The sequence below is a fragment of the Sinocyclocheilus rhinocerous genome, unplaced genomic scaffold (genome assembly GCF_001515625.1).
Source record: "Sinocyclocheilus rhinocerous isolate Xijiao unplaced genomic scaffold, SAMN03320098_v1.1 scaffold153, whole genome shotgun sequence".
Lineage (NCBI taxonomy): Eukaryota > Metazoa > Chordata > Actinopteri > Cypriniformes > Cyprinidae > Sinocyclocheilus > Sinocyclocheilus rhinocerous.
Window position 1 is genome coordinate 414,163 of NW_015660878.1, and position 15,991 is coordinate 430,153.

Genomic DNA, 15,991 nt, shown 5'->3' on the forward strand with positions numbered 1-15,991 from the left:
ATTTCTCTGTCAATATTACTTCTATCAAAAAATAACCACCAAATATGGAATCTTGAGACTCAGACCTTTCCAAATATATGTATTTTGCCAAGATTATAACTTTTGATTCTAAAAGACCGTAATACATTTTGTAATATTATGACACTTGACTCCACCCACTAAGGGGAGGAGACCGCTAAAAGATTTTAAAGTACCATTTCCATGGTAAAGCAATGTCTGATTTAAAAATGTTTTCACAGGATAAATTCTGAGGTTTTAAGCTTTCAAACGATATATAATTTATGATTACTAAAATATGTGATAGAGAAAAAAGACAAAATAAAAAAAGAGCGCCATTGGGCCCACCTGTGGGCCGGTGGCACATAAGGGGTTAAATTACATGCATATTAGAGAAATACATATTACTAATTTGGTAAAAAAAAGAAAAGCGTCAGCCTTTAAAACACCCTATGCATAATCTAATTAACTAATAATATTAGTTGTTAATAATTTTTTAACATTAATTGTAATTAAACATGAAACAACAACCGACCATGGTTCTTTTTATTCCACGTGTTTGCTGCAGTTCTGGAGTGTTCTGACTGTCTGGTTCCGATCTGATTGGCTTCCTGCGCAGCTCGTCTCTCCTGTGCACCACTGTATTCTTTGACTTCAGCTGCCTGGGATGGAAAACGAGACCATCCGTCATCAACCAAACCAGGCAAGACATTAAGATCAGTCATTTAAACCGGAATCAAGAAGCTGGAGTATGAAACTACATCATTAGCTCCTCTTTCATGTCATACCTGATGCTAATCTTGACATTTTAATACAGATGACAAACTCAGACCACCTCTTCAAGCTCCAGCTCGTGTTACACTGAGACGTGTTATACTTGTACCTTGTATAAAAAAAATGTTCCAGCTCACGACTGCAGTTTTGAAATCCAAAAAAGTATTAACTACTTTTCACAAACTGATGGAGACAACTGAATTTGAACATGTTATTTGCATTTTTAGCAATTTTTTGGTATGGCTGTGTGCAGCTTTGCTGCATAGAGGTACACAGTTTAGCCAAAAATATTTTTTAAAATGAAAAATAATATAATAAAAATAAATAAATATAATGCAGCTTAATTTCCCCCCTTAAAATGTATACAGTATGTGGGGCTGAAATTACAGGACGAAATAACACTACTTGTTATAAAAAATTAAATTAAAATTAAAATATTTTCATTTAACATTTAATTTAGACACACATATGAATTGTAGGGTTAAGAAAGTGGCATACAAATGTGTGAAATAGAAACAAAAAAGTATGAGAAATATAATTTTTAAAAATGTAAAATAATAATAATAACGCATATTATTTTTTTCACTATGGTCTTTGACTTGTGGACCAACAGTACATAATCTTTTTATGATTCAATATCAATCAGTAGATGAATGAAAATTCTAAAAGTTTTTAAAAAAAGAAAAAAATAGATAAAAAAGGAATAAAAACAACAACACACCGTTTTCATATTATCATTATTAGTAAGTCTTTCTTTTAATATTAAGAAAGAAAGAGAGAAAGAAAGAGAGAAAGAAAGAAAGAGAGAAAGAGAGAAAGAAAGAGAGAGAGAAAGAAAGAGAGAAAAAGAGAAAGAAAGAAAGAAAGAGAGAAAGAGAGAAAGAAAGAAAGAGACAAAAGTGTTTGAATCCGGGAAAGAGTAACTAAATCAAAACTAGGTGAATATACAGTAACTCAAAAATTTTCTGAATTATAGTTTTTTAAAACACATTGATCATTTCCTTCGTCTTTTTTGATCCAACACAGGAGACACTGTGTCTATAGCACAGGATATTTGTGTGTTTTTTTCTGGTGACATGAAAGGGAAGTATTTGGTTTGTATAGGAGACGTCTATCTGACTATAGAGTTGAGCGGATCTGCCTCGATGAGAGACGCTCAGTTTTGTCATATGGCTCCAGCCGCCTTCACCTCATGTCATCGAAACCATCGATTGCAAACTGATTGAGTCCCCTGGCCAACAACTAGTATTGGTGTGTATCTGCATATATGTGGGTGAAACCTAAACCATATTCATCTTGTATTACAATATTCCTCAAGTGAGGAAAAAGAAACATCACAAATATTACAATTAAAACCACTCAGATGGAAAATATATTATATATAACTTATTTGAATCACTGATTTAGTGATGATGATTTCTAGGCATATGGCAAAGGAAATTGGAGGGAATGATGTGCTCTTAAGTTTCAGACGGCCTTAAGGGCCTCGATATGTTTGTGGTCTTGCTTCAAGTCAATAATCAGTGGCATTAAGATTACTGGTATGCAACAACTGAAAATAAGCTCATGGATTATATTTCCCAACCACAAGCAATAGCAATAACATAATACTGTATCGATAACGGGAATCTGATAGTGTTTCATGAAAGGAAACGATTACATTTGCATTACAGATAATCATGGAGGGGAACGAATAGAATCAGAAAGGCAATTATAAGTCATGTGACACGGATCGGTGACATGGCTTGTGTCAAATATGAAGGTAATTAAAAAAGGACACAAGAGTAATGGATCCCACAATTTAAAGGGAGCAAATAATGATACATTTGCTTGATCTTTTGCAATACCATAAAACTCGATTAAACATTCAATTAAACAGTTGAGTCAACAAACACCATTTAAACATACGGTTTAAACTTTCAGAACTCAAAAAGAGCATTTATTGAAACTAAACTGTTAATGACTGTCCGAGGCCTTGTGTAGCACCTACCGCTCTGCATACCCAGGAGTTTATATTTATATTTAAGATGGTCCCTGATTTTTTCAGTCCAATCTTAACATTTTATGCGCCGTATGCCAGTGCAGATTGTTTTGTGAACCCGTTCTATTAAACCTGTTGAAGGATTGGATGCTTAAAAATTATATTGGACCTGCGGGCAAGTAATAAATGAGTGCAGCAAAGTAATGAAAAATTACCTGTTTAATTATACGGGTCAGAGAGAAGATGCAAAATAGCCTAAGAATTATGGAAACCCTAAATTAGGTTTCTGGACCTCAAGGAAAAAAAATTAATAAAACGAGGACAAAATGTATACGGAACATACATCTGTCTCTTAGGCATAACGGTTAATGCATGACATATTTTAACAAACAATTCACATTATTAATGCAATGACTTGAATACACCTCTTCTATGTAATTATCGGAATTAAAAATAATTTAGATTTTTTTTTAAAGGTGGCAAACAGTAAAAAATGTCAAGGTAATACAGCTGTCTTGATAATATAGAAAGCTGAATTCAAAGAAAACAAAAAGAATATACATGCATTTAAAAAAAAATACAAATGAGTGTAAACTGTCTGTTTAAAAAAAAAAAAGTTTTAATATTAAAATAATAATTAAAGGGTAGGACTTACACAAAAATACACAATCATCAGAATGTTAATTACAAAATTCCCCCCACCCGCCCATGAAGATGGCACAAGGTGACAGTCTGTCCCTCCCAATCACTCAGATAGTGCTAAACTAATTAGCCTAGCCTTGAGAGTTGGGACTGTCCCCTGTGACGAGCTCACCCCATGTCAACCATCGCCCTGCCCTCAGATCCTGTGAGAGAGTAAATGGCACTGATGTTATGCTAACACTGGCTACAGCATAAAAGGCTGATGATTATGAGCTGTGTTGATGTTTTAACTTCAAAACCTGGGTGGAGTGACATTTTAGGGCTGGTAACCTAAAAAGTTTAGATTTTAGGAGCTGATTTTTGAGTATCCCCGTGTGGACAGATAGACTCACCCAATAGCCAAGCAGAGGCTACGGTACCAATCATTAATGTCCCCCTGATCATCGGACATTAGAAGCAGTTTGGCCCTGGCAAAGGTCAACTAGAAGAGAGAAAATATTCAGTTAGAGGAAGAGATATCTAACGTAGCGTTAGTTCTGGCAGGTCACGTTAGTCAAGCTCGCATCAGCTGACTCTCAGCTGATCCCCATCTACCTATGGGAATACGACACCTATCTAAGCATTCATATATAAGGTCCCTCAGTATTATCAGCAGTTTTCGCATTGCTCAATAGCTAATTACCCTACTCCATCCCCAACTCCTCCTCTGTCAGTCAGCTGCTCTCATCCATGCTAGGCTGCATGGATGCGCAGGGAGTTCTTGCCCAGAACAGAACCATACCGCCAATCCAAACTGTATGCTAATTGTCAATCATCTTTGACGATAGTGGTCCTGACAAAATGAGAGTTTATATATGATAGAAACTGGTGAAGGACACTGAAAAGTGGTGATTTTGGTGGTACCATTTGTCTAGATGAGAGAGTGTTTGTATACGGATAATTTCTTCCCTCCTTTTCTCTTTTTCTCGCATTTCCCATCAGATCAAACATTTGTCTCTTAGGCATAAGGATCAATGAAAGATGCTCATATCATATAATCATTTATCCAGAAATGCATTAAAATGCAATACATCTCTTCTATGATGACCATGCTTTTAATTACAGAATTAAAAATAACTTTTGATAAACTCAAGTTTGTTGTGGGGCACAATATGCAGAACAAAAGTTTTAAAATACCATATACTGTATATATATATATACCCGTCACCATTTTTCTCAGTAAATATATTTCTAAAGGTGCTGTTGACATGAAATTTTCACCAGATGTCGGTAACAACCCAAGTAATCCATACATACAAAGAAAACAAAACAAATAAATTCAGAAATTAAGCTATGTGTAATAAAATGGAATGACACAGGGAAAAAGTATTGAACGCATGAAGAAAGGGAGGTGCAAAAAGGCATGGAAAGCCAAGACATCAATATGTCTATACATACATACATACATACATACACTGTATGTATATATATATATGTGTGTGTGTAAAAAAAAAATTATTAAACCATGTACACTCACATATATTTAAGGTATAATGAAATGATATTGCCTTTTACTGAAACGTCTCTCGAAAATGGTAAAAACATCTTTCAAAAAACCAACATATGTTGTTGTGCACATAATTCCTTTGGATCACTAGAGGGCATCCATGAACTAGTTTGTTTGCATTGCCTCCAGTGTTTACATGGACCATGGTCTCAAAATCTCAAACATTTGTGATCTTATGATTCACAGTACTGGCTTCAGTTTTTCAGGCATATAGCCTATAGATGTACAGGACGAACGGCCACAATTAGGCATTTTAAAGGCTTAACTGGCCTTAAGATGAATTTTAACATTTTAGCATTGAAGGTGAGACAACTTAATCCACCTCACAAAACATTAAAGAACATCGTCAATAACATTAGTAGATAATTTAATGCGTTTAATGATTTGATTTTCAATCTGATGCAAAACAGGTCATGAAAATGAGAACCACGAAGGAGCTGCAGAGGAAGCAACACGTTCTCCACTCGAGCCCAAAGGCGCACAGATGTGCCAGTTGATGCTCTCAGCTGCTAATTTGGCAATGATCTGCACTTGGAGGACAAGTTTTCTGAGCTCGGCCCACGTTCTCCGCCTCCCGTCAGATGGCTCATCCTTGAGTCAACAGCAATTACCATCACTCATCCGCACTGAGGAGACTTTACTGCTAGATTACACATGTCAAACAAGACAATGGGAACCATCCAACCCCAAACAAAGGCAGAGGCTTTATCCTCAGAATAATTACAATGGGGACCCATTAGAGTGGATTATAATTGGGGCCTTGAAAATATTAAATGACCTTTCACATTTACCTGAGGCCGCCGGAGTGGAGGAAACGGCAGCAGTTACAGACAGCATATCAATAATCAGGCCTAATCTTTATTACGACTGGGGACGGAATCGTAATGATGAGTGGAGCCGGGTCTTTAATGGACACCTGGTAAAAAGCAATGACGCTCCGGTTATATTTTAAGGAGGCGGGGGGGTTGGTGCGCTTGTTTCTCATTAGGTATTAAATAGATTAAGATTTCAAATGTACCATCATCAAAAGTATTATCTAATTACCGAGTTCAGCGAGCGAGGCAAAGCGGAGCGCGATATTAGGGGTCCGCCGCATGGGGGGACGGGTGGCCTGATTTATGCACAAATAGATTCCACTTCTATTGCGATGCGGTAATTAGGGATTTGTCAGGAAATCTGACCCTCTTAGGTAGAAATTACTTTGTATAATACGAACGGCGGAGCACTCTTCGACGCACATAATTTCACTTGATTATTTATACATCAAAGGGAATCGTCATGGATGCAGAATAATATTCAAGGAGGTGGAGGAAGAAAGACGGGGAGCCGTGAGAGGAAGATGGAGAGACGAAAAGGGAGGGGGATGCGAAGATGGGAAATGCGAGAGAAAGAGAAAAGGAGGGAAGAAATTATCCGTATACAAACACTCTCTCATCTAGACAAATGGAATCTATTTTCATAGCGCATTTTCCTCTACTACTACTACTTTCAAACTTTGCATATAGATTGCCATGGCATTTCCAGCTGTCAAATTTAATTTTGCTTTAATTCTTCACGGCCCGGCTGGGGAGGGGCCAGAGAGTGCTGACAGCCTCTTTCCCCTTCGGTCCAGGTGGGAGGCGGGTGGAACCGGGATCAATAATGTGTCCTTATGAGAAATTACACCTAATGCTATTGAGTATGCATTTGAGGCCTCTGTGGGATAACAGGCTAATGAAATGCCATTTCTAGCCATTAGATAATATGCAGCCTCGGCCACGGCCCAGGTGGAGGAGAGGAGAGGAGTGCGGAGCACTGACAGGGTTTCAGGAAGATGCATTCAGCGGCCGAGCGGAAGAGATGGATCTGTGATCTAATCTGATGGAGTGATGCGAGCGCCTTCCCACACTTCTTTAGAGCAGGTGGCCTTTTTAGGTCTATTCCATGTGCCAAAAAAAGCATACCTGCGACATGATAGTCTAGTAGTTCCGAGACCACTAGCTCCCTTAAATCTTACGAAATGCTCAACAACTTGTAAAGTAATATATACTACATCTTTAGGTTGTATTTATGTAGTTAATGAGTATGAATCTCAGTATGTATATGTAATAATTGTATATTAGTTAGATTTATGCTATTTTATAACCAACTAAACCACATGGAATAAATGCCTTTGTGGTGTACGATACATTCGTCTGAATGTTTCATGAGAGTGTGGAGATCGTTTAGACATAATTTGTCACACAGCGGCAGCACAGAGACCTGGAATGAGATCAAGCCATGTGGAGACATTAAAACTTGAAGCCTTATGAGGAACTCGAGTAATTAGCGCAAGAAGGAGAATGATAAATTGATCATTTTTGCTAACTTGCAGATCAAGTCATTCTGAGAACAATAAGTGTGGGGAGGGACATATGGTTCAAATATATTTGATGGATTTGAAGAGTGCCTATGAGGAATTTTAATGGATAAAATGTGTTATACTCCACAGATTGCCCAAAAAAAATACATGGGGCTATAAGAATGCATTGATCCACCAATGAAAATTTAATGCATCGATTACAGAATCTAAAAATCAATTATAATTTCTACAATAATATCCAATAATGTACTGTGCATTCAATCATTTTAAGTTCACCCAAATCCCCAGTCTACCTCTGGCGTGGACACATTTAATGGAGATGAAATGTTAGTACTTTTAATAAAACATATTTTTGACAATTATCCCTCAAAATGCGACAATCATAAGCATGCCTATAATAATCTGATTTCTAAGAAAAGTGTGAACATCAACACGCCATTGACTCGCGCAGCGTGACTTTTAGTGGAGTGAGTGGGTCAGGAACAACACACTTCAAATTTATGAACATCCATGAAAATAAAAATGAATCATACCAAAATAAGTGAACTGAATTATGAACAAGAATAAATCCACCTGAATTGTAAATATAGCTGTTTTAACTTACACTAATAAGGCCTCCCTGGCTTTTGGTGTGGCCGAAGACTTTATCCACTGTGCACTCCTTTAATGGGTAGATTCGCTGGCAGGCAAACTTATCCCCATTGAAAGGATGTATGGGACTGCATGGTTTGGCCTGGAGCAGGATGTCAGAGAACAGGTAAAACATCTTGGGTTTTGCCTCCGTGCCTTTAGAGGGCACTGTCTTTAGCCAGCCTTCCCGAATGTACCACCTCCCTACAACGAGAAGAGATAACAGGGAAATGGATGAAGGACTTACCTATTGTCTACCTAAAAAGTCAATTTCAAGCAGAGAATAAAAAGCAGAAGGTTTACATGACTTGAGACGGAAAAGAGACAACCAATCTCCCTTCTCAGTGATTGGCAGTTGCATGATGGAAACTAAATTAGATGCTGACATTTGGATAGATAAGATGAAATTTCATTCCTGCTACTGATTCCTTAATTGCCCCAGTGAACCTTGTGATTGCAGCTCTGGCGATAGCAAGAGCGTGGAGCTCAAAATGGATGCTCTGAGCGACAGACAAGCACTCTATGATTAGCAGAGGGGTCAAGTAGGGGTCAAACCGCTTTTTAAAAATGCCACAGGTTTAATACGAGGCAACAACGAAGACACATTCTGTGATACTCCAGGGCGACATGTGCAGATTGGATTTAATGGTTTCTTTGGCTTCTTTAAATTGGTAACATGCATTTACATGGTCAAGTTCTATTTGGATCATGCAGGATAGTCATGCCTGACGATTTCGGTTGCACATCCACAATGCTAACAAGTGTACAAACTCAATAACAAGACACCCAGAGCCAAAAACATTAAGTTGTCCACAGGTATATCGGTAAAGAACCCCCGGTTCTGTTTAATGTGAATCTGTATGCCTCAAATACCCGTCACTGGTTTGGACTGACATATCCAAAGGAAGGCTTCATCGGCTCAGTTCAAAGAGCAGGAACTTGGAGATCCCCCTCTTCATGTTGAACGCTTTCAACTTTCCCTGTCAAAGAGCACCTCTGCCCAGCTACAAAGGACCTAGTGGTTTGCAGGGTGCTAAATGTTGCACTACAAAGCGGCCGGGGTCCTCCTGATGTGACCAAGCCAAAGACCCAGAGACACATAAAAGCATTTCTCTATTTGAAAGTGATGGAATGGCAAGTCAGATCATTGTTAATTTTGAGAAGGCTTTGTTGGATAGGCTACCCTTTCATGTCAGTTAAAAGGGGATTCAGGTGTTCATCTACAGTATTCAAAGCCCAGGAGCCCTCTTTTTAAAGTTTTGTTCTGATTCAGGTTACTCGATTGTACGAACAATTGTGACTTTAAGGTCGCAACATATTCTACTATGCAGGCAATGCAAGCTTTACAATTACACAATGCTGGATTCATTGCCGCAAGTAGGAGTAATGTATGTCATCCAAAGGGCATGGAACGGTCTCATCTTTCTCTCTTCGTCTTTGTATTACGCTCTGTAGGCCAGAGAGTTTCAGCTTGGCCCTTGGAAAGCTGTGGTGGCAGCAACGTCCTGCCGAGGACTCCAAGGAAACAGACAGTCTGTCTGCCGTATCAATGTCCCATTGATTCAAGCTTTGCGTCTGAGAATTACACTGCCCTTATCTCCAAGCCGACCACTTAATATTGTTCAGGGGCTCCGAAGCCTCTCATCTGCCAAGCATCACTTTCGTTAGGGCACATCTGAGGAAACAGAGGGGTTGGGTGAGATAAGCTGGGATGGCCTGGTTCGGTTCGGCCTTCTGAAGTCAGAAAAAGTGCAAGTGGAAGAAAAGAAGCCTTATTGGACAAGAGAAAGGATCTCGGTAGAATTCTAGAGTCCTGGAAAAACAGGATGAGAGTTTTTTTTTTTACACTCTTCCTACATCCGGCGCTATGTGAAATGAGCCCAGTGCTCGTTGGGTATTCATCGCCAGCCTCCCAACCACCTTTGTGCACACACACACTCTCTCTAGCTCCCTTTCTCCCAGCTTCCTTTTTATCTGCCGGCCCACAAGATGAGGAGAGGCGCTAATTGGTCCTGGGGGAGATTGGCAGGCCAAGGCATTCACGACAAGGCCCTCTCTCTCTCTCCCCCTTCCTTCTCCATCTCCTTCTCTTTTGTTTCACACATGGGCATTCTCCCTTGGGATAAATAAGAAGGAAGAAAGGACCTCCACTCCACAAGTAGCACAAGAGAAGAAAGATGGAAAGAACTGACATAAGGCACACTTCCCTTCCATTACCAATTAGCGGTGAGAACTTGTCGATAAATTCAGTTAATTCTCGCGTCGGAGACTGCGATTGTGGCTGGCGAAAACAAAACCGCCCGCTATCGCCTCTATTGATTATGGGCAAACAGCTGGGTCTCTTTTAAACAAGACTACTTTTCCACACTCTTCCACCTGACCTCCTTCATCCGCTTAACTCTCTGGCTCTCCACGGAGCTCTGGGAGATAAAAAGAATGGAAGATCACAGTCTCTAACCTGGAGTCAGGATTCTGGTCTTTCGGCCCTTCAGCTGTTTCTGGACTCTGCGCAGCTGCAGGTGGTTCTCATGGCTGCGAGCGTTGTCCTGGATCCGCTGGGTGACCTCTGAGACGGCTTTCACTGCCTCTGCACCAAAAGGGCACATGACATGAAACGGTGGAAGGGACAGAATGGACACAACCAAACTCTGAGAGCACAACAAACTAAACAACACTAAAATTACTCCTTATGCCAAGCACACAATGAAAGACTGAAGCATGTCACACTGTGTACATTTAAAGACACAGTTTATTAAGTTTTCTGTCATGTTGGTAAACACTTCACTTGACTAATTGCAGATTAGGTGCATCAATTATGAGATCCACACTGTTATGTGCTTGGAGGAAGCGCTATTCGAAAAAATAAAAACTTCCACTTCACAATGCATCACTCTCCTTTTTAGCTCTTTTGGTGCTAATTAATTGGCTGTCACTTATTGCAGTTCTCAGGCTAGTCGGGACACCTGAAACCAGATTTCAAACCATTTTTCAAACCTTTTTTTTTGACAAAAAAAAGTGACAAACTTCAGTCTTGTGTGTTTGGCATTACTTCTAGTGTTTGTTCACAGATACATTCAGTAATGAACATGTTCAAATGCATAATTTTTTGGGTGTACTAATGGCATTAATCTAATGCAAATCTATGATTTATTGTAAATAATAACAATATATGCACTTCTTTGTAGAGTGTTAAATCATTACCATAACTGTATAATTTGATGGTTCCACAAAAAAGTACACATAGTTCAATACAGTAATATGAACAAGAGTGTGACCTATTTATGCAATTCTGAACTTATTACGAGCGTCAAACGAGTAATAATACAACAGCATGACACACTAATAAGTGCACACCCATAGGCGTTCATGCATTATGCACACTGCATTATTGCATATGATAATAACAGTTTGTTTTTGGCCTCCACACAATGTTTGATTTCACCATCAACCCCCTGGAGAAAAATGAGGGTGCATTAACACATCCAAACACCACTGATTGGGTGAAGACCTTGCCATAGGATGTTGTGCTATAGCCATCAAAAGCACAAGGCCTACATACTTAATCTGAAACTTTTGTATTTCTGTCTGCCTGTCTGATAAACACGGTTTCTGTACAAAACAGATTTCTGTGGTTCATTGGTTTATTGGAAGCAAGCTGTGCAACATAAAAGCGTCAAAACGTGATCTAAATAATGTAAAGTGCACTCGTTTTCAGAGTTTCAGATCGTACTTTTTTAGTTTGCAACTAAAATTTTAGAGAAAACATTTTGCCAATTACCGTGCCTGGAATTCATTAACTAATGTAGACATCATCAACTCATTAAGAAGAAAAAAGAAACACAAACAAGCAGATGGATACTAATTTTATACCCAGCTTTGGTCTTATTGACTCTAACCATTCAGACAATGAACACAGTGCTCGGGGCGTTTGCCTCATAGTAAAATAATCACAGCCTAATTGAGTTGCTTATCTTTAGAACAATTACAAGCAAAACCAAACAAAGTGACTGTTTAGAGATGACTGGGCCTCTCTCAGTCCTTCCTTTTTAAGAAAACCCTCTCTATAATTGTGTTTCAACAGAGCTACGGCTGATGCATTATTAATACCATCTCATTCCACATTCTACGAACACTTTCTCTCTGTCTTTTTATTTTAGACATTCAGTATGTTTAAACAGATCTCGGTCCGAGGAGTTCTCTCGAGTGTTAATTTTTTTTAATTAACCTTTGGCAGTCTTCGCGAATGAGTTGAGGAGATACTTGGCTGTAGGGAAATGCAGAAGTTAGTGCTCCAAAACGTACGCGATTGACGAACGCTGCAATTATGATAATTAAAACAGTGGCGTTTCGCTGCATGTGTGATGAGAAAAATAAAAAGAGCAATAAATGGGGGAGGGGTGAAATCAACACACAAAAAGAAAACTGGAAAACAACAACAAAGCCTCTTGTGAGTTTCACTGCTAGTTTGCTTAATCAGATACAATATAATTTGTCTGGGGTTGTTTTTAAATAATTCCCTTTACAATATGCCTAGGCCGATTGAGGAAACTTTTTCTTTTTCTCTCCCTTCCCAAAAAAGCTAGTGAGCTTAAAAAGCAGCTCTAATGAGAAGAGGAAGAGGCAATGGAGGGGCAAATCTGGATATGTACCTTCATCTTAGAATCAGGGGCTGTTTTAATTTGTAAGCAAAAGCAGCAAGCAACCAATGAGATTTTAATTGATACACATAAATAATTCCTTGTGTACACTGGCTCTTAAGTCAGATTTGCCGTTTATTTGACGATAGAAATGAGTCATTATCGGGGCTTCTGTTGATGCCGGAGATTTTATTTATTTATATTTTGCATGGTTGATATCCTCTGATCTGGTCCCTATTAATTATGTCGAAATCCACATCGAGAATTTAGACTCACGTTAAGCTTTGCCGTACTTTCATCCTCGGCGAGCAAAGCCACCCGGTGACAATAACAACACGTGAGCGCTACAACAGGGGCCCAGAGTTGTTCTTTGTCACCCTAACAAAGACAAGGGAGGCTGTCTTTTCGGCTGCCAGCTTAAAAACTTTTTTCCCTTTAAGACGCGGGTTTGTTTTGGCACCGTATGAAACGATTTCAGCATTTGCACCTTCTTCAACAGGCCATGGTATCCTCCGCAATGCTTATCTCCGCAAAGCACCTCATCATCACAAACACGTTGAGTGATCTCTTTTTAGGTTGCTCTGTAAGTGACAAACTAGAGTGGAAAGCAAATTTGACAAGCATAACAAGTGTGACTTTGGGTGAATGTGATTCCGCAGCTTGATACAGATCCTGACAATAAACAGATAAAAAAAAACAACAACATCTAGACAGGCTAAACCCATCAACATTTTTGTCACAGAGCGCTAACAGGATAAGAGAGTGTTTGTCGAATTGCGAGACGGCGGTGCCTCTTACTTGAAAGCTGCTGAAACTCCGGGTTGTCTGGACTGGTGTTCTCTGTCAAGTCCCTCAAGAAATGCTTGTACCTAAAAAAGCAACAAATAAACAAAACATGGCACAGGCTTAATGCAACGTTTCTATAAATACACCCTTAAAGCGCAAGAGAAAACCGATCTCGGCATGTCAGGGTAAGCAGGTCGGACAAGCGCTGTCAACGTAAGACGACTTTACTCACATTAAGATGCGTTTAAGAAAAAAAAGCTTTTCTTTTTGAGAAGGAATAAAGAGCCATTCAGCCTACAAAATTACACTAATGTGCCGCATTTCTGCTTTCTCCGGAACAGATTTTGTGCTATTTTAGTGGCACGATAAAGATGAGGATTTGGAGGAGGATGTAAAAATACAGACAGAAAAATTAGAATGTACTTCCTTCTGTCCGGGCCACAAAAACAAGTGCACGGGGTCAAACTTTACATTCACCTCTGTTCAGAAAAAAATTAAATATTGATTATTGTGCTATTCTCCCCTGAAGACACAAAAAGGTTATAAATGGCTGGGTAAATCAAGGGCCCAATTAAGGAAATGACCCCTATTGCAAGGTGAGGGCCAAATTGAGAGAGGAGAAAATTTGGTGGTAATTCATTTCATGTTTCAGGGATGGCGATAAAGATAGAGCGAGTCTTAATGCCAGAGATTACAGTTCACTTAAGCAGAGCTCCAGCGACTACAGACATCAAAGGCCTCTTTCAAATGAGAAGGCTCTCAGAAAAAGTTCGACTCTGTGGTATCGTCACAATTGGGAATACGATTCTCTACAGTTTTCTGTACTTTGATTGCAGTGGAACTTGAAAAGTTTTGGAGGGAGTGCATTAGCATTACACAGGTGTATGCAGGCAATTAATGTAGCAATCAAATATGCATTACGGCAAAAACCATGAAACTAAATATCATATGCATTCATTAGGTTATGTAAACAGTGGTGGCAGCCGCCAAGACGCCCATGTCACCCATCACCCATGACAACCACAGAGGGGGGGTGGAGGAGCACATCTTTTAAACTCCACTTCTGACGAGAGATTTTAAGAGGGTTGAGACTACAAGGCCAAAGAGAGAGAGAGAGAGAGAGAGAGAGAGAGAGAGAGAGAGAAGGAAACGTCTGACTCCTCCTTTTCGGCCCTCCCTCCCTCTCAGGAGTTTAGAGGTGATTTGATAAACAGTTTCAGGCAAAACAGTCAGTTAGAGTACAGGATGTGTATTTATTCACAGCAGGGCTTGTGGGATATCCTGCAAAGCTTCTCATATTAAAAGCTGAAACTGAAAAATCCCAGCATGTGCATGCTCATTTATTCAATTATTATTTATGATAATTGTGCCGTATGCAAGCGTTAAATGTCCTCATCTGATTAAATTTTAGATCCTTGTTCTTATGAAATATATTAAAGATTTAAAGATCTAATATTTAACAAAATCCATTGCAAGGAAAGTCTGATAAACTCATGTCTGATAAAAAAAAAGAATTTATGAGTTTGTATGTAGTTTGTTGAAATAGAAGTCAAATTATTTAAAAATGAAAAAAAAGGGCTGCTGACTGACTGTACATTATCCAATACTTAGCAGGGATTCACCGATATTAAAATTTTGATAGATAAGCTGAAAATAATAATAATTTAGAATATATATATATATTATATATATATACTGTATATATATATATATATATATATATATATATGCTTTTAACTGACAAATTAATGATATTAACATTTTCAAATTTCTGTATGACTTTTTTTTTTTATTACCTGGCTAAAAGTAACATGAAACCCGAAAAGCCATGGAAAAGAGATAATGCACAGTCCATCACTGCTGAGGAGGAGATGTCAAATGCTCTGTCACCACCTAAAAGTACTTCTGCCAAATGAGTGCTCCCTTAATCTATTGGTTCAAGGGGGCACGATGACCTTGGACTTCATTGACAACTGCCATTGATTTCTGTCTGTGAGTGTCTCGCTCTTCATTCTCCCTGCTTCTTCTATCAGGTCAGGACCCGAACGCATCGGTTAAAGCAGACATATGGGTGCCAGGGCAGTGAAACGCTCCCAGCAATCACTTGGGAGGAAATGAGACCGTTTCATGTATGAGGACATTACAAGTCGAACTCTGGCAGAGAGGGTTGTGCATATGAGCGCATAACACCAGATATGAATCCATCCTACATCATACATCATCTCTAGACTTTCCTATATGTGACCCTGGACCACAAAACCAGTCATAAGGGTCAATTTTTTTAAATTGAGATTTATACATCATCGATATGCATAAACACGCTTTCCATTGATGTATGGTTTGTTAGGATAGGAAAATATGTGACTGAGACACAACTATTTGAAATTCTGGAATCTGAGGGTGCAAAAAAATTCAAAATATTGAGAAAATCACCTTTAAAGTTGTCCAAATGAAGTTCTTAGCAATGCATATTACTAATCAAAAATAAAATTAAGTTTTGATATATTTACGGTAGAAAATTTACAAAATATCTTCATGGAACAAGATCTTTACATAATATCCTAATGATTTTTCACATAAAAGAAAAATCGATAATTTTGACCCATACAACGAATTTTTGGCTATTGCTACAAATATACCCCAGCGACTTAAGACTG

General features: G+C 38.8%; 1 protein-coding gene across 6 annotated transcripts in view; it reads right to left on the reverse strand.

Moving 5' to 3' along the window:
* The window catches only part of LOC107725686 (rho guanine nucleotide exchange factor 39-like), a 95,367-nt gene that overhangs the window by 2,103 nt on the left and 77,273 nt on the right, over positions 1–15,991 (reverse strand). For 5 of the 6 annotated variants that reach the window (XM_016535055.1, XM_016535054.1, XM_016535057.1 and 2 more), the window contains 5 exons: positions 13,347–13,417; positions 10,370–10,498; positions 7,886–8,115; positions 3,787–3,875; positions 533–659 (listed from right to left, as the gene is read on the reverse strand). In XM_016535055.1, the coding sequence (XP_016390541.1) occupies positions 533–659; positions 3,787–3,875; positions 7,886–8,115; positions 10,370–10,498; positions 13,347–13,417 (646 nt within the window). The remainder of the gene's footprint in view (positions 1–532; positions 660–3,786; positions 3,876–7,885; positions 8,116–10,369; positions 10,499–13,346; positions 13,418–15,991) is intronic. The other variant, XM_016535058.1, reaches the window with a different exon arrangement.